At 41.6% G+C, this 19,166-nt stretch overlaps 1 protein-coding gene across 2 annotated transcripts; it reads left to right on the top strand.

Moving 5' to 3' along the window:
* Nucleotides 1–3,619: 3,619 nt before the first annotated feature.
* On the top strand, nt 3,620–18,446 carry RB195_004082 (uncharacterized protein; the record flags this gene model as incomplete). 2 transcript variants are annotated; one of them, XM_064178704.1, is made up of 14 exons in its annotated part: nt 3,620–3,724; nt 3,813–3,966; nt 6,129–6,236; nt 8,657–8,742; nt 14,616–14,757; nt 14,828–14,970; nt 16,101–16,220; nt 16,427–16,575; nt 16,629–16,739; nt 16,788–16,857; nt 17,291–17,427; nt 17,481–17,577; nt 17,644–17,775; nt 18,375–18,446. In XM_064178704.1, 14 exons carry the CDS (start codon nt 3,620–3,622, stop codon nt 18,444–18,446), a joined length of 1,626 nt encoding a protein of 541 aa, XP_064033060.1. The 2 variants fall into 2 exon arrangements, with proteins under 2 accessions (XP_064033060.1, XP_064033059.1); XM_064178703.1 differs by lacking the exons at nt 3,813–3,966; nt 6,129–6,236 and having other exon boundaries at nt 3,620–3,698.
* Nucleotides 18,447–19,166: the final 720 nt, after the last annotated feature.

Genomic DNA, 19,166 nt, shown 5'->3' with positions numbered 1-19,166 from the left:
ACCGCTTTCTCGAGCGCAGTCGCTTACGCAACAGCGCCGTGCTTCATGTCGTTTCAACCCTGCTATACAGTTGAAAATGGCCATCAACCCTCATTAAAGGAACAGATTTGCGAAGAAATAACGTATGGAGTTAGAAAAGGGATAATTACGGGAATTACATGAAATTAACGATGGCTGCAAAAAATAATAGCAAATTTCCTCTCCATCTTAATTATGTTTCGTTTTTCCATTCAAATGCTGAGTTTTCGTTCAAAACATCTAAACCCTCTGATTTTCCATACAAGCACTGAATTAATGTGAACCTTACATATAGTAGGGCCAAAACGACATGAAGCACATACGTAATTGCGTATGGGGCTTCTCTCGAGGCATTTCGATGGAGCGTAACGGCTAAGAGCGTGGTAAAACCTTTGCCGGCACTACACATTGCTGCACTTTGCGATCGTCCCACCTCGGTTCCAACTGCTGTCTCCACAGCGCCGTTTCGAACGCGTACGCAAGTGCACCACAACTACACTCGTGATTCAAGTCGTTTTGACCCGACTATATCTTATCTCTTTCATCTACAAATCTTAGTGATCAAAAACCAAAATCACATGCTGTATTATATTGATGAACTATATGTACTATATAACTAATATATACAATACTTGTTAACAGTCAAACGATGTGGAGGTTAATGAGAGTTAAATAAGGGAAGTTAGGTGAGAATTAATAGGCACAGTTGTAACAAATCCTCAACTACAAAATACAAAATGTGTACAAAATCTTCTCAAACCTTCATCCCTCGAAGCGGCGGAGTTAGTGGTTAGAATCGAAGTGGGACCATCGCTAGCTTCACTCGGATTGCAGTTATGAGGTGCTAGAGAGGGTTTTCCCTCGATCTCAACCGCAGGTTGTCATAACTGCAGTCCGAGTGAAGCTAGCGGGCAGGTTAGGTGGCTCTGAACAAGAACATTATCATAGAAAAGTTCAGATAACTATGACTCAGAAAAGATCGTCGAGGCTTCTTTGGAGCTATTTCCGGATATTCTGCCGATTTACTAGTGCTAAGCACAATAATTTCTGGGAAATAGCTTCCAGAAGATGTTTATTCATTGGCGGTTAGGTTCTGTACGACCCGGATGGAGGCCTCAGCTTACCCCCAGAGGTTCAAGTATACAAATTTAGTGTACAATTTCAATCGATAAGTTAAGGTAGAGAAGTGAACTGAAATCAGGAAACAGAGGAACAGGAAGCGGTCGACCTATTACTGCGAATAGAATGAGACAGAGGTGATCAATAACGACGGCAAAAATCGGCACGTAGACTAATGATCGAGGATGGAGCAGAGTAACGACGTCCAGCTGACGTAGACAGACACCGCATCTGTTATGTAAGCTGTTTAATGTTTTCTTCCTTTCAGACGTAGTTCTTTCTCTAATTCATGCTTATTTGCACTTCATATGCCCTTCTAGTGTGACAATGAACCTCTGATTAGCAAGTCTCCAGCTGGAAAAACAGTACTTATTATTCACGATTCACATCATTTGTTCATTTTCAATGATGAGAATAATTTGTTCACTTTGACTGAAGCGTCGTTTTCTCGGAGATTTTCACAAATATTTGAAATCTTTGTGAGTTTGCGCTATGTGTCCTTGATGCTGCTTCGAGCTTCTACGTTGTAATTCACATCGTGCGCACTGTTGACAACACTTTGCCGCCTGTTTTGATTTCACTTCCTTTCGGCAATCGAATATAACCGTGAACTTCTCTCCACCCGTCGCGTTCCCCATCTGCACACAGTGCACTTTCGAGCACGACAACCCTCGCCTTTCCTCACCTCGCACTCTTACTCTCTATCGATCAACCAGGCTCATTTACTGGTTAACGTCCGTATATTACCTGCACAAAAAAAAGTCAGAACGTTTTTCTCTGATTCACTTTCTCCATCAAGGTACCTTCAAATGTTTTCAAACTTGCAGTCATTTTCATGCTGAGGTCGCAAGAGCAACCAAAGAGACAAGGCTTCTGCATAATTTGTTAAAATTTCGGTATTTTTGGCGTTGTCTGAAAACAAGTTCTGGGATGACTTTTTGCCTCTTTGGTGTTCTTTCAGATTGGGACAGAACTCATTATCGACATCTGGTCCCAGTACGGATACAAGGGAGCATTTCACACTTTGTTTCAGTGCTCATTGGTGAGCTGTTGTAAAGTAAGAGGAACAATTTTAGATATCAAATATTCTTTACAGTTTACTCCCACATTTATTCATCCGCTCACTCAATCTCTTGCCATTTTATTTGATTATTTAAATTTCTTTTTCGTTCTCTTCTCTATAATAGATAGTGTGTTTGCTTAATTTTTGACGTAACCGGGCAAAATTGAAGTAAAACTGATAACTCCGAGAACTTGTGACTGCTGTATTGCTTTATATTGCTATTCAGAATTCACATCATTTGTTCATTTTCACTGGTGAGAATAATTTGTTCACTTTGACTGAAGCGTCGTTTTCTCGGAGATTTTCACCGTATTGCTGTATGTGAGTATTCGAGGGTGCAAAGCTCAAACATTAGAGAATCCCAATAAGTTCGACACATGGGGACTCGACTGGCCAGAAATCCGAAATTTTCAAGACTCGAAAATGATATAGTCGAAGTGGCGCAGTGGAGTTAGCGGCAGCACTTCGACGAGGACCCTTGCTCACCTTTGTGAGTCCGTTGGCAGCGAGCTATGGATCTTTCCCCCAATTCCTTACACCGTCCTGCACCATAATTCGAAGTTTTTGAACCGAACTGTAAACTATATAAACCCGTATTTGTACTGTATAGCCGGCCTGCAACTAAAAAAAAAAGACGCATTGCTTGTCTACTCTTGACCATCGCACTCCATCAAAGAAAGCGCAACGTCCTTTTTTTGATCGAAATGTGATTCGAATCACTCTTTGTTGTGCTGTCGGATATTTCAGCAATATGTACCTCAACAACCATTTATGCTTTTCCTGTTTCTATTTTCGGTAAGGCTTCGATGAGTTTCCCTTCCCTACAGAAAGTGTATCTTCAGTGTGGTGATTGAATCCATGTCCGAGTTCATCATTGTAGTACTTTGTCAGGACATCCCATAATTTATTTGATGGATTCCACCGAGTTCGTTTAGTGCACAACTTCATTTCTAGATGTGCGTCGTTTGTAGCGTACTATCGCGTAGTGCGCCTTAACTCACATCTTCATTGAAACGCCTCCTTCTTCTCAGATTTCCTGATTTTTCTTCCTGTTTTCACGGAAATTCCCCACAAATGTCATGAAATTCACGGAGAAGTTCGCTTCCTTCTGGCCACGGTCTTTTGTTGACTTATCACGGCTGCGACGTTGATAACCTTATGGGCTCTTGTCATCGATCGAGACCTGAAGTCATTTGCGACGGCCATCCCAGCACCTTAACAATCTTTGTTTTCATAATGGCGCAAAAGTCTGTGTTCGTCTAGTCTTTTTGTATATCTTGGGACTTTTTGCAATAATATATAGCTGTTCGTCATTACTGTAAACATATAACTAGTGAACAAGTCACGATAGTAATTTCTAGATCGATTGATCATTTCCTTTGTACGGCTCAACTGTTGTGGATTAGCGCGTCGCAGGTGATGCGTGGACGTTGGCGGAAGCGAGCTCGGCTTGGTGGCTTGTTGATGGCGGCCGGCGTTGAGCCTGTACTTACTCTTTGTATGGCCGCTTCGCGGGCGGCTGCGGTCTCCTAGCGGAGCGGAGCAGGGGGAGCAGGCCTCGGCCACAATTTCCACATTTGACTCCACGTGCTTCCTCATTTGGCATTTTCAGGCAAGAAGGCACAGGTTTATCGCATGTCGCGTGTGTTGCTTTGGGGACTGGACCTGGGAGCTGTGGACATTCCCCGACCGTGCACCAGACGATAGAGTGGGCGCTAAGGATTTAGGGTTCTTAATATCCTATTCGGCCACGGACCGAGACTGTGGTTCGGCATAATATTTATTTTATAATGGAGGCAGAGAAAAGTGTTAATGAATGGTGAATGGGTGCTCTCAACTTTGGTTAGTTAGTCAACAACGCCTGCGAGCTGTTATGGGTAAGTCCGGAATCCGGATTCATGCACAAGCTGTCGTCCGTAGTATGTGTTTGCGCAGGTTTGTTTGCTTGTGCAAACTTCCGTGGGAATTTTATATATATATATATATATATATATATATATATATATATATATATATATATATATATATATATATATATATATATATATATATATATATATATAGTACAGTCAAAACGATATGAAAAACGGTGCAACGCAACTGCGCCGTGCTTCATGTCATTTTGACAACAGTATAGCGGTAGCACGGGTCCTCACTCGATCCTAACCGCTATAGTCCACCGCACCGTTTTGAGTGCAACCTCTGCGGATCTGCACCGTGCTTCATGTCGTTTAGACTCTACTATATTTCTGGATTGGGAATCAGTCGTGTTCTCTTTGACCTGCACTTCGGAGCTCAAAAAAAATCAATCACAAACATCCTTCTTAACTGTCTCCTTCTTCTGTCTCCCATATGAGAAGCATTTGAGAAGGCGATAGTTCATCTTTGGAAGTGAATAGCTAAGTGAGTCAGGGACCTAACCTTAATCATTAGTCTTCGAGGATCTATAGAGGCTGGAGCATGACATAGAGGTTGAAGGTGCTAAGGAAAAAAAAGACCATAGAGCCGCGAAGTATTCCAGTTCTTAAGGGATTTCTTAACCCAACAACCCTTCATAAAGGCTACCCCACCTAAACCAAGAACTCTTTTCAGAGCCACAACCTTGTAAATACAGATCAACATGTGAATAAAAGATGTTGCATGTGGGAATTTTTTGGCTGTTTTTTTTTGTTGAAAGTACTACATGATATGACTTAGCCTTTCACTTCTAGTAACCTTGCTTGAGTTTTTGTTTGGGAGTTTGGTAAAGTTAAAGTATTAGCAGGGAGTAGCACTAGCTCTATCTTTGTTCTTTTCTCTTATTGGCTTTATCCTCCATGTCGTAAATGCCCCATGACTAATGCCTAGTTTTTAGGGCCTCGACTGACTCAACTATTCACTTACAGTAATGATCTGTCGATTGATGAACTGAAATCGTCGTAAGAAATAGCGTCTTCCACGTTGCTTTTTACGAGGGTTAGGAAGAGATGAGCGAAACTTCGAATCTCGCAATCTACAACCCCATCTCTAGCTTCACCCGCGAATTCCCTCACCACATCAGATTCATGGTATGCTGCCTTCAAGAACGATCTTTCTGATCTATAGACTTTTTTTGCGCTCTGAAGTAGAAGCCAAAGAGAGCGCAGTTGACCACGATTGAAGCGGCACGGCGGAGAGAAAGCGGTTGGAATTCACGTGGGGCCATTGCGAACTGCAGCAAAGAATGGTGCTAGCAAGAGTCCTCTCTGGATCCTAACCGCTACGGTCCATTAAGCTTTAATTGTTGCCGCTTACGCAACTGCACCGTGCTTCATGACCCTACTATAGATTTTGTCCACAGTGCGTTAACAAATAGACGCACTTACTGTGTAGTTTCACACACAATTCGACATCACAGGTTTTTCGGTGGATTCTCACAACCAGTTTTGTCTTGCTTACTAGTAAGATAGTTAGTAAGATAGTATTCTGAAGTTAGTGTTGTTGGCGAAAAAGAACGGTGGGCTCCGAAAGATATCCTAAGTTATTGCAGTCACCGTTGTTTATAGTTCGTCGTGCGTTTATCGGTGGCGGCGAACGTGTTAATATATGCTACTTGGATCTCCATTTTAAAGACCTATGCTGAATTAATTCTGGTGCAAATTCCAACGCATCCGCATCACATTATAGGGATCATGGTCGTGTGGTTTCTTAAATGTTTTTTTTATTCTCTATCTCGATGAACTCTGCTGATTTTAAACGTCAATGAATGAAGAATAAGTCTCTCTTTTTGTTTCCCTTATTTCACACACTCTTCCTTTGTACAATCATGATACACTAGTGAATACACCTCAATCTGTAGCTAGAGATTGTTTTCCTAGCTCATCTTCCGCTCTTTGCACTCTCACGGTGACGTAGATTGCCGCGCGCGTCGTCGCATCACGAGTTGTATCGATCGCGCGCGACGTTGCAGGCGTTCCGAACGCACTACGTCGTCGCAACAAACGCCGCCGTCTCAAGTCCGATCGTTTCCAATCGTCGATCCTGCGGTGTTCCCAAGAAGAAATGGATGTTGATTTGGGTGAGTACTAATACTTTGCAGTTTATTGATTTAATTCCTTTTGAAATGCGTCTTCAAGAGGCCACTGACACCAGTATTTGCCTTGATTTATGTCACTTTGTCTGACACGATACATTTTGGGTGTTGTAAATGCTAAGGAGATGTGCGCTGTGTATTACTCTTTTCACCAGACTCTTGCAGTTCTATTTGGACCTTCCGGGTTATCGTACTTACGGATCGTGTCGTTTTTCACAATTGTTCTGTTTTTAATCGCATATTCCACAAGCCAAACGTGCATAATCTAATACGGTTTAGTTAATTTATTGCATTGCATTAATCTGTAATTATTGCCGCTTACTGGCTGACATTGAAGTTTCACCACTGCACTGAACATGACCTTGTGGATAGAGATCTTGCATCTTGATCTTGTCTAGAGATAAATTTTCTGATAGCGTAGATATCGCATCTTGCGCAAAGTACCATTATTGTGAACATTTTTTCATAGCCGAATATTTTTACCCCTGAAAGTAATTGGTTATATTGATCGCATTTTATTCTAACTGATTTGTTTACCTCAATAAGTATAATAATGGTTCCTTGATGTTCCAAACGACTTTTTTTTTTTACTTTAGAAACTAGTTCTGTAGTGTTTGAACAATAATCGGCCTTTCTTTTTGAAAGGGATTTTTGGTGGAAATTTGTTTAACAACTCTATACTAGCTCCATATCATGTCAAGCAACTTTAATGATTCGACAACACTTCACACGCCTAGGTCGCACTAGTTGTCTTCAAAAAATTGTAGTAGAACCTACCGAAGAGTATTCCTGCATTCAATAAACGAAGTCTACGTTTGTAAAAAGCCCAAAAAATGACGTCGCTCTAATGAACTAATATCTCTATTTTCCCTTTCTTTTTTTTTTGGATGCAGAAGAAGAGGTATGGCTTTCAATGCTTGCGTAGCTTCTTTGATAAGTCAGGTGTCCATTCATATTGTATTAATAATTCATTTTGGTTCTATCATTTATTAGGGTGAGATATATCCGGTTATTTCACTTTCTAGACCTTTTGGGTGTTCTTTTCCAGGTTTGTGTTTGTTACACCTTGATTAAAACTCTACTTATAGAGTAATGAGTGAAGTGAAACCACCGAAGGGACTGTGAAGGAAAAACAAAAAAAAAAGTCCCCAATTTCTTCTAGTGTGACCTCGCTGAAGTAAGCTATTTTCGTGCGAGGCACATCAACCAACAACTCTGAAATGTTTGTGAACTCAAGAAGTCAGATGGTTTTTTGATGAGTTTGACGGCTCCGGACCTTTTTTTTTTTGTTTTTAGCAAGTTTCAGAAGCGAACGTGCTCACTTCGATCTGAAACCTGCAGAACACAGAAATAACTAATGTATAAGTGGAACATCCCAATTCGAATACAAAGCGAGTGGAACATTCATGTTTGGTTTAAAGGCATCACCCCACGAATCTGGGGTGGTACAGATTTCGGGTGGAGTATTCTTATATGGGATGGTAGATTATAGAGAGGGGGTGATTCCGTCCATTTCTCTCGTTATTTTTTCGGGTGGAGTATTCTTATATGGGATAGTATATTATAGAGAGGGGGGTGATTCCGTCCATTTCTTCCTAATTGCCGTAAAAAACGGCCCGGAAGATGCGGCGCGTCCACAAGGCTGGCGCGCTCCAGTCGAACTCCTTGTAGGAAATAATGCGCCAGAACGCCCGAAGCCCTATCTTCCGGGCCGTTTTTTTACGTCAATTAGGAAGAAATGGACGGAATCACCCCCTCTCCTTAAACTACAATTCCGTGTACGAATACTCCACCTGAAATCCGTATCACCTCAGATTCGTGGAGTGATGCCTTTAATGAAATATGAAAAGGAGCATTGAAAAAATAGTTTATATACACAAAGAGAAGCAATTAATGTTAATTCAACAAGTTATAATAATTAGTAATCGTACCGTATCAGTATTTTTCCTCTTTCTGTTTTTAAAATAGTACAACAATGTAAGGCGAATATTATTGCGTGATGTTGTCAGATGCTGCGCTCCTTCTCCACTCCACTAAATGATTCGAGCAAATTTAACTTGAGTCACTTGACCACCATTTGCAAACATAATATGTACGACAACTGTGAAGTCTTAAACATGTCAGCTTTTCCGTCCGTCCCGTTTTTCTAGCCCGAGATTTAGTGTAGATCTTCGTTAATTTCGTTTTAATTATGTATGAGAAGTCAAAATTTTTTACGGAATACTCGCGTTAACCATTTCTTTCATGTTTTTTCATGAAATGAATTCATGAAAATGAAAAGAAATTTGTTTTTTCATGAATTGTTTGTTCATGTTTTTTCTCTTTGTTTTGCTCGGTCAATTGATTTTGCTATAAAAACCGTTGTCTTAATTTCTGGTTGATTGATTGAAGTGCGATGGTTTCAGTGGATCCGCTTGCCGAACCGTGCGCTGTTTGCGGTGACAAGTCAACCGGAACACACTATGGTGTGATTTCATGTAACGGTTGCAAGGTATGTCCGAACTTTCTCTTTTTACATGCGGCTTTCACCGGTTTCCAATTTCTCCCATGTCTACAATGTTCCGTTAATTTTTATTGCAATTTCTTCGAGTAATGAGAGCTGTCGTTTGTAAGAGTATTCATCCCCAAATTTTTCAAAGTATCCATGTACTGTATATGAGAGGGAAAAACAGTGGTGTTGTAAATAACAGGGAAGAAATCAGGCGCTCCTGTTCGCCTGGATATTCGGGCCTTGCAAACCGGTTCTAATATGGTTGATTGGCGATTTTCGGAGAACACGTCACCCCTCTTCTATTTTCACTCGTCAGAAATCTGACACAAGGAGCATAAGGGATCGTTCTCTTTCTCCGAAGTCTAGGGTCGTTCTACATTTTAGCCGTCTTCTAGAACGTTGTTTGTCCAGTTTACGGTGACTCATATTGTCCAGGCGAAGCACGACGCAGAAAAACCTAAAGTTTATTCGCTTCGGATGCGAGAACTGAAACATCAGAGATACGGTGTGTGTCTAACTATTGTACTAGTTTCTGATTGATCAGTTCCTAAGAATTCGTTACACACGAATAATTCAAATACGAGGGCCGCCTATACGAGTCTGAATGCTACCGACTCACGGTAGTCCTGCTTATGGTAAATGCACTGGGGCATTTGAGTATGTGCTCAGTATACGAGCCCTACAACTTGCACAGTTATATGGCGGAATTAATCCAGATATAGCAGAAGAAATATGCTGTTGTCTAGTACAATCCCAAAACTCACGCTAAATAGTTCGAACACGTAAGGTGGGCGTGGAATCTTTGGTAACAGCTCTCCGTCTCCTTACACTGAACTGCCGGATATCGTCCACTCGAGGTATTCGGGTCATTCGGTGTCGTTGGGCTGTTCAAGCGAAACGCAAAGTCTCGCAGAATATAGAACAGTGGAACAGTGGAATGGGTGGATTTTGTACGAGTTTTTTTGTTGTTTAGCAGTAGGTCGAGAATGTTTAAGCAGAGGCGAAAATGCGGGCAACCGCGTTAGGCAAAAATGCCAGCCCGTCGATTAAGTCAAAAGAGTCAAGTCAATTAAATATGATTGAGCACATTCTTTTTCTCGTATTTATTGAAATTTGGTAAAGGGGACCCTCGCTAACCGTGTTATCGATGTGGTAGCAATCTGCTCAAGAATGGTAACTCTGCAATTACTTGGTATCTGCGAGCGGTTTCGCTTCAGGCACATCAACTTGCACCGCAATATTTTATGAATCGGATCGGCTTGACTAGGACGTAGTTTGCCGCCCTTATTTACTTTTAAATCTATTGCTTGAATTAAAATTATTCTTCATAAAAAAACCTAGTCTTACCAGTGTCAGATGACTTGCAATTTTCTGTAAACAAGAATGATGGCTTGAATTCATTAAATATGCGCAGCAATATCTGGTCCGATATTTTGCGGAGCAGTGGATTGCGGAGACTGTTTTTTCGTATTCTTATTTTTGATTTATTTACACGTTATTGCTCTTGTACGGGTCTACAGTTAGGATTCATAACCCATAGATAATCTCCTTTTATTTTTTATTGTTAGGGTAGTTTGCAAAGTATCAAAAACTAAACCTTAAGTGAAGAAAAAGCTCATATCTAGTCCAACTCCACTGGTTATCAATCCGGTAGTGCGCTGGGCAGTGGAACCAGTTCGGGCTGAAGTTAGCAAACAGAAAACAGTAACCAATTGTGTCTCTTAAACCTTAAGATATATCTTCCTCTAATTATCATGACCCAAACTAACATCCTACCTTGAAAACAGGTATTGAAATTTAAAGTAAGAGTGATTTATCAAGTGTATTAAAGAAGGGATCGTATAGAGTAGACGTATAGATTATGGAGAGAGGGGTGATACCGTCCATTTCTTCCTAATTTCGTAAAAAACGCCCGGACGATACGAATTCGAGTGATCTGGCGTGCTATTTTCTGCAACGAGTTCGATTGGTGCGCGCCAGTCTTCTGCACGCGCCGCATCTTCCGGACCATTTTTAGGAAGAAATGGACGGAATCACCCCACCCCCTCCATAATCTACGATCTCGTATACGAATACTCCACCTGAAATCGGTACTACCTCGGATTCGTGGGGTGATGCCTTTAATTGTTTTTTACTACGTCGCCAACGCAACTATTGCATGTGTGCGTGGAAAACGTACTAAAACAAAACAAAAGCAATCTTTTATACATCTGTGAAAGTTTCATTGAGGAGATTTGTTTTTTTTTTTGTGAGAAACTGACATTACTCTAGGATATCCGACGGAATTATCTGCCCACTCACACTTAATCTAGCGTGAGTAGTTGCTGGTTGATCATTAGGAACGAAGTTCTGCATTTTTCGTTTGTTTGCATCCATATGTTCAATGGTCGTCTGCGAGTGAAATATTACTTGATCGCTCTTTGTATCCTCTGTGAGGAGGGCATCTTATGAAGTGCATATAAACTGTTGTTTCGATATGGTTCACTTATGCTTCTATGCATCCACTCAATATGGGTCATTCGAAGGGCTGTGCAAATGAATTTGTTCTTCTTTGGGGAAGTGTAAGATGTGTGCGTTGTATGCACTCCCACGTTTACATGATTTTAACCGTGCCTCTGCGCATGATATGCGCCATTTTTTGTTTCATACCTTTGTGGTGCTGTCTGATTGCATTGTGAAACTGCCATTTGCCTTGTCCACTGGTCGCATCTGCAGCGAATAGAGACGAGTTTTTGTTCACCGTTGTTTAAGTGATGTGCCGGCTTACAAATCGCAAATTTGTTAGTCGAACAATGTTGACATAACAACCTCCGCTAACACTCGGAGGCAAAATATCTTCTTACAGTACTTGACTCCAGTATTATCACATTAAGAGGATAAGGTCTCCGGGGTCCGTTTGAGATGCATCATTGCGTTTTACTGCATTTCGGAATTTGCGTTTTGCATTTTGGGTGTGGAGCGCTTGCTTGCCCGGTAAATGCTTCCAGGCAAGTCTGGCACAGATTTATTGACCTCAAGGAGATGGAGGGATTGATTGATACTGTGGCGGTTTTGAACCATCAATGGGGCAATCACCGACTGCGCCACACCCGCCCTGTTATCGCACTGTAATGTTTAAAATAGGAAAAAATATGCTAATTCAGGAAGATAACGCACTGCAGTGCAGTTTCTCTACCGGAAATTAATCAACGCCATAGCAACCTTTGATTTCTGTGTTTAGAAAATCCTTAAGACTTCCATCAAGATGTTGGAGGACGCGTTAACTTTGCGCTTTTGAGCTCTAATTAAAACATTGGTATGCGTATGCGTAACCGGTGAAGAAACTTTTTATTTTCTTTGTTGTGCTTTCCACAAACTAGTTCTAGGCGCATACGCCTGAAAAAATATAGTTACAGGAGTCTTGCGTTTCGAGTACCTTGGCCAGCCTTCGTATAAACGTTTTTAAGCCGTTGAAAAATTTCAGTTGGACTAATATTAATACCATTAATATTTCCAGTTGGAGCCGAGACCATATCGCCTCATCCGTTTCTTTATCTTTGGGGATTCGAAAGACTTAAAGGCATCACCCCACGAATCTGGAGTGGTACGGATTTCCGGTGGAGTATTCGTATACGGGATGGGAGACTACGGAGAGGGAGGTGATTCCGTCCATTTCTTCCTAATTGCCGTAAAAAACGGGCCGGAAGATACGGCATCATTCGTTTTGGCGCACCATTTTGTACAAGAGGTTCGATTGGAGCGCGCCAGTCTTGTGCGGCGCCGCATCTTCCGGGCCGTTTTTTACGGCAATTACCAAGAAATGGTCGGAATCACCTCCCTCTCCGTAGTCTCCCATCCCGTATACGAATACTCCACCTGAAATCTGCACCACCTCAGATTCGTGGGGTGATGCCTTTAAGCTATGCATAGGTGTCCCCATATTTTGAATTCCACTTTCTGAAGTGCACTATATGCAATATGTTGATAATGGTAATGTGTTATTAGTAGTAATAAGTACGGTAGGAGTTCTCCTTTTCAGCAGCATTTCTTCTTTGAATCCCATAATGCCGGTCTGGTAATGATTAGAAGCATTGATGATCAGACGCAGGAGGAAACACATGTGGATAAGTGGGATTTTTTGGTGTGATAGATGGTTCTTGTCTTTTAAACATAGCACGCGAGAAACTTGGAAGTACTATGTGCTCTTCTTCGGTAAATTGCAAGCAGTAGTCAATTTTCATCACAAATTCTCCGGAGAAGATTGAATGTGACCTACGATGACCGTTTTTTCCACCTCGTTTCATTAACTTTCTTCTACTGAAATGTGTTCAGCTGAAGAAAGTTGGCATTCGTTCTGGTGTAGTTTTCATGTATCTGGCTTTTAAACTGTTTTGTGCGAGCATCGTCCTTCCTTATAAAAATAAACTGAATTGTGAAGTGTCAGCTTACGGTGAAAAAACAGCTCTTAAGCTGCACGCAGCAAAATAGTGCACTGAATAACCAGGCGTGAGAACGCTCGATGAATTTCATGTCTCTATGCCGACAACAATGACTGAGCTAAGAACGTTTATAGTTCACTCACAGCGCCGAGCCAGTCGCTCACCAACACCAATCGTTTCGAAAGTGTCCGTGACGCTTCGTTGTCTTCGATTAGCACCACATAACGTCCCGCTGCTGAACCTATCTACCTTTGCTTTACTATGGGCCTTTCCAAAATCTGCAAACTTTTCTAATCCTATCATTTGCTCTTCATTTCTTTGCACGTATTCATTTTTATGGGATCAGATTGTTGTCGTATGCTTATAACCGATGCAGGACATTCAAATTACCTGTGTTGATCTTTTGAGTATTTCTTTCTGGGTTTCAAGATTTTGCCACGTCAGTTTTAGAGAATGACTAGCGTTTGGCACCTTCTCTAGCCATGTAAGCCGGTATCTGTTCAAGTAAATGTTGAGTGCTCGTTTTCTATTCAGTTCATAAGGGATTTTGTTTCGGTGTTCCTAGAGAGCATCCTCTTTCTCTGTGATTTTAGCGATACGAGTGTTTGCTTTACCTTGACACCAGGATCCACTAACAGTATTAATCGATTGAACAGAGATACTGCGGGATAGTTGGCTGAACAGTTGAGATTAACCCTAGTTGTCAAGCAGTCAGCCTCTTGAGTCAATCCTATGGTCAACTGATCTGCCCAATATTTTGCCATTTCACTATTAATCATTGCTCACAGACGGCGAACTTGCAATGCAGGAGCCATCCACTTTTTTCTCCTGTCTCTCATTAAGCAGTTTTCGCTGCAGTGAACGAAGGCGTGGCAGCGCAGCCCGTTTTGTGCTGAAACAAAGGTTGTTCAGTGAACGAAATAGAACCGGCTTCGTTCGCAGAACATTTGCGCCAGTTACAGGTGACAGAACGAGGATGTCTACGAAGAAATCTTTGGAGATGGTGTACAACTTAGCGCTACGCTAAAAATATGCTATGCTTTTCATAATAATAACTGCATATCCACTAAGTATATTTGTTCAAACAGAATGAAACCGAATGATATGAGTACCACTGTATGGGCGATACTCCTGTCTGCGTACTGTAGTATTTCAATTACTTTAATAACTAACTGTTTTAATTACGCACAGTATTATTGGTACCAGACTTGTCTGGGAGGATAGAAACACTGACTTGACACATCGGCTAGCCACCGCAAGTCATTGTATAGGCCAGATACACGTTCGTAAACCTCAAACGATTCTGAATTGAAGTGAACGTGGGGGCGCATCCCAAGCGGATTGATTAACGCCAGAAACTTTATCCTTTATCCTTTATTGTGTGATTCTTGAAGATTTCTTGTTTTGTCAGCTTCTGACTTCATCCTATAGGTTCATCTGAATAGTATCTTGCAGGGCTTCTTTCGGCGCACGGTGTTACGTGATCAGAAGTTCACGTGCCGTTTCAAACATCAGTGTGTGGTTGATAAGAGCATGCGATGTGCGTGCCGATGTTGCAGATTCAATAAATGTGTAAGAGTTGGCATGAAGAGAGAAGGTCGGTCGAATTGCTGTAAAAAAACAAATTTTCGACGAGAGTTTTTTTTTTCCAAATCAATCAATTTTAGCTATTCAATTCGAGCGAGATCCAACAGGCGGCAGCCCGTCAAAGCGATCGCGCGTAAGCCCCGTTCCTGGGCCAGAGCAGGCTGCAGAGAATCAAACACCGGTGATTGCGGCGCTTATGGACATGGAGCGTAGAGTGAATCAGGCGAGGAGGAGATCATAATGTTCTTCTTCCATTTGTTCTCGTGCATAACATAATCTGAAGCTCACGTGTCTGTTTTTAACGGCTTCTTACTTTTGATGAGTCAGTTATCTGAGCAACCCCGAAATAGCAGATTCTCCGATTGGGAAGACACCTATTCGTAATGAGATTGCTTTATTTTCATCGATTTTACACTGAGAAACGAGTTGCTGAATCGTCTTAATTTTCTGGAACCAAGAAGGAAGAGTCGGGCTAAACCTTTTTTTCTTTTCTTTCCTTAGCAAGGCCTCTCTACGATTTATGTAGTATATGACAAATAAGACAACGGATTAAAGGGTTGCAAAAGGTACTCCCAAAATGATGCCAGAGTTCTATAGTCTGAACTCTAAAATCTTTGCCTGTGTACAGTTAAAGGCAACATACCACGAATCTGGGGTGGTACGGATTTCAGGTGGAATATCCGTATGGGGGTCGTAGATTATGGAGACCGGGTGGTCCCACTCATCTCTCCCTGAATCACTGCAAGCAGCCGGCTCCTGAATACTATTTTGTACGATGCCTTATATTGCAGCGCGCCACCTTTGCACGCGCTGCTCCCTTACTGCCTACCACGGGAAGTCCGAATTGGTTTTGACGAATCGCAGGCGTAGTACAAAACGGCATTCTGGAGGCGGCTGTTTGCAGTGATGCAGGGAGAGATGAGCAGAACTACTCCTGTCTCCATAATCTACGACCCCATATACGAATACTCCACCTGAAATCCGCACCACCTCAGATTTGTGGTATGCTGCCTTTAATTTTCCATAGAATCAGAAACTTTTTTTTAACATGTCTTTGCCTTTCATATCGTATCCACATGTTTTGGCCATCGCAATGGTTGTATAGAAGGGTTAAAAACTACATAAGGCACGGTGCCATAAGGCATAAGGTTGCGTAAACGGCTGCGTTCGAAGCGCCGTGGAGGAGAAGGTATCGACGGATCGACGTTGGACCATCACGAACTGCAACGAAGAATGGAGCTACCAAGTTTCCTCTCTCGATTCTAACCGCTGCGCTCCACCACGCCGCTTCGAGTGCAGCCACTTACGGAACTGGAATGTGCTTCACTTTTTTTATTCCTACTATATTTACAGGAGATGTGCGCCCGTTATCGTAATTCAGTCATTCAACCGGCTACAACAACTGGGTTAAGCAGCGATGGTGAACCATCCACATCAGCATTCTCGCAACCAAACAAACCTTGCACTGCTGAGGTCAGTTTAGTGTCGAATTATAAAAATCACATTAGGCTTACTAAAAACAAAAACTCATGTGTAGAACATTTTCGTGCAGGAAAATGAGTTTTGAGGAAAATGAGTTCGCTGTTGATGTTCTTATGTCATTATGTACACCTCTAGAATTTTAGTGGAGTGTATGAGCTCAACCACATATTCTTTCTTCAGCAGCGACAATATTTCAGGACCTGAATGAGATTTCCCGTACAACTTTATTGCTGATGGTGGAATGGGCTAAAGCTCTTCAGCCCTTCCCGAATTTAATAATGGAAGACAAGATTATTTTGCTGAAGAACTACGCTCCGCAACATCTAATCTTAATGCCCGCATTCAGGTAATCTTTAGTAATGTTGGATATGTCTTTCATGTGAATCATCGCGCTTGCAGAAGTCCTGACACGACGCGTGTGTGTCTATTCAACAACACATACATGAGTCGTGATCAATCGACTGAACTTAACGGATTCGCAGCGTTCAAAACGAGCAACATCACACCGAGGTAGGTCAAAAATTTCGCAGAAAATTGACCTGTGTTTTGCTCTTGTAGAGTTCTCGATGAGATAGTGTGGCCGATGCGTCAACTTCAAATGAGAGAGGAGGAGTTCGTTTGTTTGAAGGTCAGTTAAATTTCTGTCATTTAGATTTGATTTTAATTGCTTAGTTTTTCGTAGGCCACTATTATTTCGTGTGTAGAAAAGTGCTAGTTGAGGCTACAACAGGATGATTTCGCTTCTGAAGATTATTTATCTACTTCCGATAAAGTGTAAGGCCACATGACATGACATTCAGATCTGCCTCCTGTGACAGTGTTTGACAGGAGCCGGATCTGAATGATTTCGGTTTTGACTGAATCTGGTCTAATGCTGAAATCTGAAACTTATGTTTGTGAATAATTGAAGTAAAAATTGTAGCTAAGCCAAGAGTCTATGTTGAAGGGTTACATTGACGTGGGTGAGGCAATGGAATAGTATTCCGAGTGGTTTTGGCTTTGGTTTAAGACTTTCATAACCTTAAAAGAGACATATTTTCTTTCAAAAACGTACTTTCCAGGCTCTTGCCTTCCTTCACCCAGAAGCAAAAGGATTGTCTGCTCAGAGTCAAACTCTGGTAAGAGAGGCACGAAATAAGGTGCTCAAAGCTTTATACGCTTTTATTTTGGAGAACAATCGCGATGAAGCTCCGACAAGGTGAGAAATCACTTGGTTCCATTGTTGAAATATTAACTACTCTAAAGTTTGAGGTACGGCAACATTCTCTTATTGGCGCCGGCACTAAAGGCCCTAACGCAGCTGCTCATCGAGAATATGACGTTGACAAAGTTCTTCGGACTTGCTGAGGTGACTTTCTCATTCTGTAGTAAGCACCTTTCGAATTTATTGTTTGGGATCTAAATTTTATTATAGGTTGACTCCTTGCTGTCAGAATTCATCCTCGACGACATTAATGACCACAGCACCGCACCGGTTAGCCTCCAGGCTCATCTCTCTTCACCTACTAGTTTGCCGAGCTCCATAGCATCGCAAGTTGCCACTGGAGTAAGTAGATGTTATTGTTGATTAAGAGATTTCTCCTAGGGGATGTGAACAGATCTGTCTCTGCCAAACATTTACACGCATCACCCCATGAATCTGGGGTATTACGGGTTTCAGTGGTGTAATTTCTATATGGGGTCGTAGATTGTGGGGAAGAGAACGATTCCGTTCATCTCCCCTTGTATCAATGTAAACGGACGACCTCGGAAAGCTGTTTCTTAGGACGGCTTCTGTTGCAATACGCAATCCTTGCGCCCCCCAACCCCTCCCGATTAGTCCGAATAGTTTTTTTTTTACACTGATAGAGAGAGATGAACAGAATCACCCTCCTCCCCACAATCTATTACCCCGTATAGCCATTACCCGACTGAAACCCGTACCACCCCAGATTCGTGGGGTGATGCTTTCACTGCCGTTTAACCTTCACATGCCTGTTGAACTGTAGTGTGGAGCAATAGTCGCTAGCAGAAGTCAAGCGCTGGCTGATCCATATTACAGCTGGAGGCCTGATGGTGACAAACGACATAGAAATTTTGTAGAAACTGCCGTTGAAGTAGGACTACCTCTTGTTAATGTTAATCCCTGTAAAATGTTTCACTCAGATTTCTCCTCTAAGCGGCAATTTGATGGTGAATGCCGACGCGTCCGGCAGTACAGTGATGACGATACTGTAACAAGTTCCTGTGTAGAATATTGTGAACTGTTTAGTCAATCATATCTGCATGATCAGAATATCGCAATGTTCACGGGTCGTAAATACATAGTGTAGGGTTGATATGTTGTCTTAAAGCAATGCTCAGTGTAGTCGCCACATTTAAGACTGTTGAGTGACGTAGAAGTTGTCCTTACATATCAATACGTTGTGGATGGTGTGTTTGGTGATGTACTGAAACTCACGGAGAAAATGCCTTTTATTGAAGTAATACTATTATATCATACAATCGCACTACTGTAATTGTTAAATGAGAAGGTACCTCGTCAAGACGGCAGAGTTATGTTTGTCGAAACACTGTTTATTTATGCAGATAAACATTTTGCTTAGGTGTCCATTTTCTTGTGGATCGTTTATCTTCGTTTATAATCTTTAGGATTATTTTTCTTTACAAGTGAATGATGGACAGATAGACAAATGAAAACTCAGTTGCGAAGGGTAGTGAAAATATATGCTCACAACTGCCGCATCACATTATACAAATTATGTTTATTGGGAAAGTTAAAATAGTCGAAACATATAATCACAGTAGTTAGTAAAATATGATAAAACGCTGCATCTTCATCAATACTGCAAATGAGATCGTCCATCAATAATCAATTTCTTCTTCAAAAATAAATACACAGAAATACAACTTTTGCATTTCGATTAATAGGCTAGGATGGAAAAGAACAAATACACC

Source organism: Necator americanus, chromosome I (genome assembly GCF_031761385.1).
Source record: "Necator americanus strain Aroian chromosome I, whole genome shotgun sequence".
NCBI lineage: Eukaryota > Metazoa > Nematoda > Chromadorea > Rhabditida > Ancylostomatidae > Necator > Necator americanus.
The sequence above is the reverse complement of the archived record's forward strand: the minus strand, read 5'-3'. Positions and strand labels throughout refer to the sequence as shown.